This window comes from Alligator sinensis, unplaced genomic scaffold, assembly GCF_000455745.1.
Source record: "Alligator sinensis unplaced genomic scaffold, ASM45574v1 scaffold527_1, whole genome shotgun sequence".
NCBI lineage: Eukaryota > Metazoa > Chordata > Crocodylia > Alligatoridae > Alligator > Alligator sinensis.
Genome location: NW_005841958.1, coordinates 2968761 through 2972177, shown reverse-complemented (window position 1 = coordinate 2972177; position 3417 = coordinate 2968761). Strand labels below are relative to the sequence as shown.

General features: G+C 51.4%; 1 protein-coding gene across 1 annotated transcript in view; it reads right to left on the bottom strand.

Annotated features, from left to right (window-relative positions):
* Nucleotides 1-2947: 2947 nt before the first annotated feature.
* The window catches only part of VAX1 (ventral anterior homeobox 1), a 4807-nt gene continuing 4337 nt past the window's right edge, over nt 2948-3417 (bottom strand). Inside the window, 1 exon segment of the mRNA XM_025200199.1 lies at nt 2948-3417. This exon segment is cut by the window's right edge and continues 32 nt beyond it. Within this exon segment, the coding sequence (XP_025055984.1) occupies nt 3146-3417 (272 nt within the window). The 3' untranslated portion in view covers nt 2948-3145.

Below are 3417 nucleotides of genomic sequence, written 5' to 3'. Positions count from 1 at the left end.
AAACTCCGTTTTGCTCCTGTCGGGGATAAAACAAACAAACAAACAAACAACAAATCCCCCTCGCCCCCCCAAAAAAAAACCCCAACCCCTTTTGCCGCATCCAGCGACGCCTCGTTTCTTTTGAACCTGGTCTTGGCTGGTACATCTCCCTAAGGGAGCTTTCACCTAACATCTAAAATCCTGCCCCCTGCACAGCCCCCTCGCCCCCAGCCTTTCGGGGCCGTCTACAAACTTTTTTTTTGGGGGGGGGGGGATTTCTGGGGAGTTTGCAGGCCCCCTGCCCGGCTGTGCGAGCCCGGCCCGAGCTGCCCGCTGCGGGCCCGGCCCCGTCGGGGGCCACCGCGAAATGCTGCGGCAGGGAGGTGCGGGGAGCCCCTGGCCATGTTTCCTCCCTCCCGGTCTCTTGGTTGCCGCTGCGAGGCAGGAGCTGCTCTAGGAAGCGAGCCCCAGAGTCTGATTTTCTTCCTATTTATTTATTTTTTTGGTAAAAACAAAAAGAAGAAACAAAAGAGGCAGGTTCCCTTTGCCAGGGCTGCCGCCGTTTGCAATGAACCCCCCCAAAAGAAAAGCTTCACCGAGATGCAAATCGCTCTCCAGCAGCTGCGGGAAAGGGGCTATGTGCCCGCTAGTGTCGATATCCAGACGGGACGCAGACCAAATACCGACTTCAGCAATAAATACATGACCTTAATGGGCTTCCCGGTAAATAGCACAGGTGAGTCCCGAGCCTGGAGATGGAGGCTTGCCCCGCCTGGGAGCTGGCAAGCAGGCAGCCATGGGAAGCGTGGGTGGGGAGATCCGGAGCAAGCAACAGTTTTTTTTTTTTATCTTGCTTGAACTCCGCCAAGGTCCTGCGGGAAGCCGGGACCTGCGGCCCGAGCTGGCGAGCATTTAGCCTGGGCGGAAAATCGCTTATTTTCCATCTCCGGCCGCAACAGGGACTCCTCCGAGAGCTGCTCCTGCAGCCAGACGTGCCCACTCTGTGCAGGATCAGGCCCGCGGGGCAGGGATCCCCAGCTCGGAGCCCTTGGGTGCATCCTCCCCGTCTCCCTGCCTTGCTCCGCGCGGGACCGGGCTCCGCAAATGCCCCTGGGGCCGGCTGGAGCGCGGGCGGTATCAGCGCAGCGGGCTCGCTCCAGTCAATGATACTGGTCTGTGGCCAATAACCTGGCAGCGCTGCAATCAATTGAATCACAGCCCTCATTTGTACACCCCGCTAAATGCAACCTTGCGAGACCGCAGCATGGCTTCGCAACCGGGCTGAGCTCGGCTATTTAATTGTGAATCCCAAAGCGTCCCAACCGGCCAAGACACAACACAGGACTAGAGATCCAGAAAAGCAATCATCGACTTCAGAACATCTACTCGGGTTTTTTTGTGTGTGTGTGTTTGTTTTGTTTTGACATTTTGCATCGTACACATCAGAGGATTATTATCATTTTGGTGCTTTAAATATAAGACGAAAATACACCTGATTCTGTCGTCATATAGATATAATATATTTCACTCTCACCACATAAATACAAAACATCCAAAACATTCAGAACAAAAGTTAGTAGCAAGGGCTCAGCGCTGGAGTCACTCGTTATTTTCTCCACTAGTTGCCTAGAAACTTCAGACGTAAATAATTTACAATAAAATTACTATTTCGTTTTCTGTCCCGCTCTCTCTCCTCAGTTCTGGCCTATCATGAATTCTACACACTACAGCAACCATTCCACTTTTTGTAAAGTTTTTCTCTCTCTTTTTTTCTTTTTTTGGTTAAAGTTTGGTGGCACGTATTTATACCGTTTGTAAACGCCGTCTGTTAAAGTTTAAAGAAAGAAAAGAAACTTTAAAAACAAAAACAAAAAAAACCCCAAACCCACTAGCTAAATAGAACAGTTCTTTTTTTTTCTTTCTTTTTTTTATCTTGGCAAATTCGAGTACTGGAATTTAATAAGAAAAATAAATCAGAAATGCTAGAAGTTGAGACACGCGTCTTGGTGGAGAGTAATAGGTAGGTTAAAAAAATAGCGAAAGAGAGCTAGCTGCAAAGTACAAAAATAACGATTAAAGAGAGGTCCTTGGTATTTTACTTTCGTTTTAATTGAAGTGTGAGCAATTGGGGAGAGGGTTATTATAAGCAGGGGGAAGGCTAAAGATTTTTTCATTTAGATCCACTTTGAAAAAAAATCACTTAGGAAAAAACGGCCATCGCGACAGCCAGAGAGATGCCAATCGCGTCGCTCAATCTCCACCGCGTCCTTTATTTCTCTGTAGATTTTATTTTGCAGCATTTAAAAAAAAAAGATGTTTAGATTTAAAGAATTAACTCGTGAGATGGCAAAAGGGGGGCATTGCGTTACCTCTCCTGCTTTAGTAAATGTCTCCCAGGGCACAGTTTTCTGGAGCCAGGTTTGAACGCAGGTAGTTTAAAGGCAGTCTCCTTCGATCCTTCAGAGTCACAACGCAACACACACGCGCACACGCACACATACACACACGAAAAAAACCCCCAAAATCTTAAAAAAAAAAAAAAAAGCGGATGGACAGGTTTCTGACTCGGATCTGTATCCAGGGCAAAAACAAGGCTCCTACTCGGTGAAGGTAGTGCAGTGAGCATGTGTAAATGGGGCCACGAAACCTCGAGCAAATCTGTGCTTGGAGTCACTGGAGAGTTGACAACACGCATCAATCCACGGATGGCTCCGTTTCTAAGTCCGCCGGGAATCGACTTCCCCGTGGGTTTGCACGCGTGCGGCTCAGCCTGCAGCCGAAATGGCCATTATTCAACTGCCTCCCTCACCCCCCTCCCCTCCATCCCTTACCTAAATCAAACCGCAGGCCCCGACGAGGCGGATTCAGGGTGAGGGCAAACGGTGTGGCTGGCGGGTTTGGAAACCAGTCTCCCCCGTTTGCCCTCTCCCCCGAGCGGATCTGGGCCCGGGGCCGTTCGGGAGCTAAACTGGGGCGGTTTAGTTTGTTTCGCTTCACTGATCCGACGTGTCCGCTACAGCTTGGGCGTCCTTTCCGGGTCTGGGGATGGGACGGGCTGGGGGTGGGCAAGCGGGGGGAGGCTGGTGAGATGCTAAAACGTGTCGTGATGCCATAAATATCGCCACAAAGAGAGACTATAAATATAAATACATAGAGTTACTTAGAGTCAGTCCAGGGCTTTTTTCTCAGCGCCTTCTTTACTGCTGGTCCGCGAGTAGGGCTCGAAGGCGGAGGAGCTCAGGTACCTGGCGGACAGTTCCTGCAAGTTCCCTGCCAGAGACCCGGCCATTGTCAAGGGATTAGAGGAGAGGGGGCTGGCCACCGAGCCCAGCAGGGTGGGCACGGGCAGGCTGAACAGGTTGTGCCCCGCGGGAGGGGAGGCGTGGAGTCCCGCGGCCGGGGGCGGCCCCGCGGCGCTGCTCACCGCCGGGGGGTGCG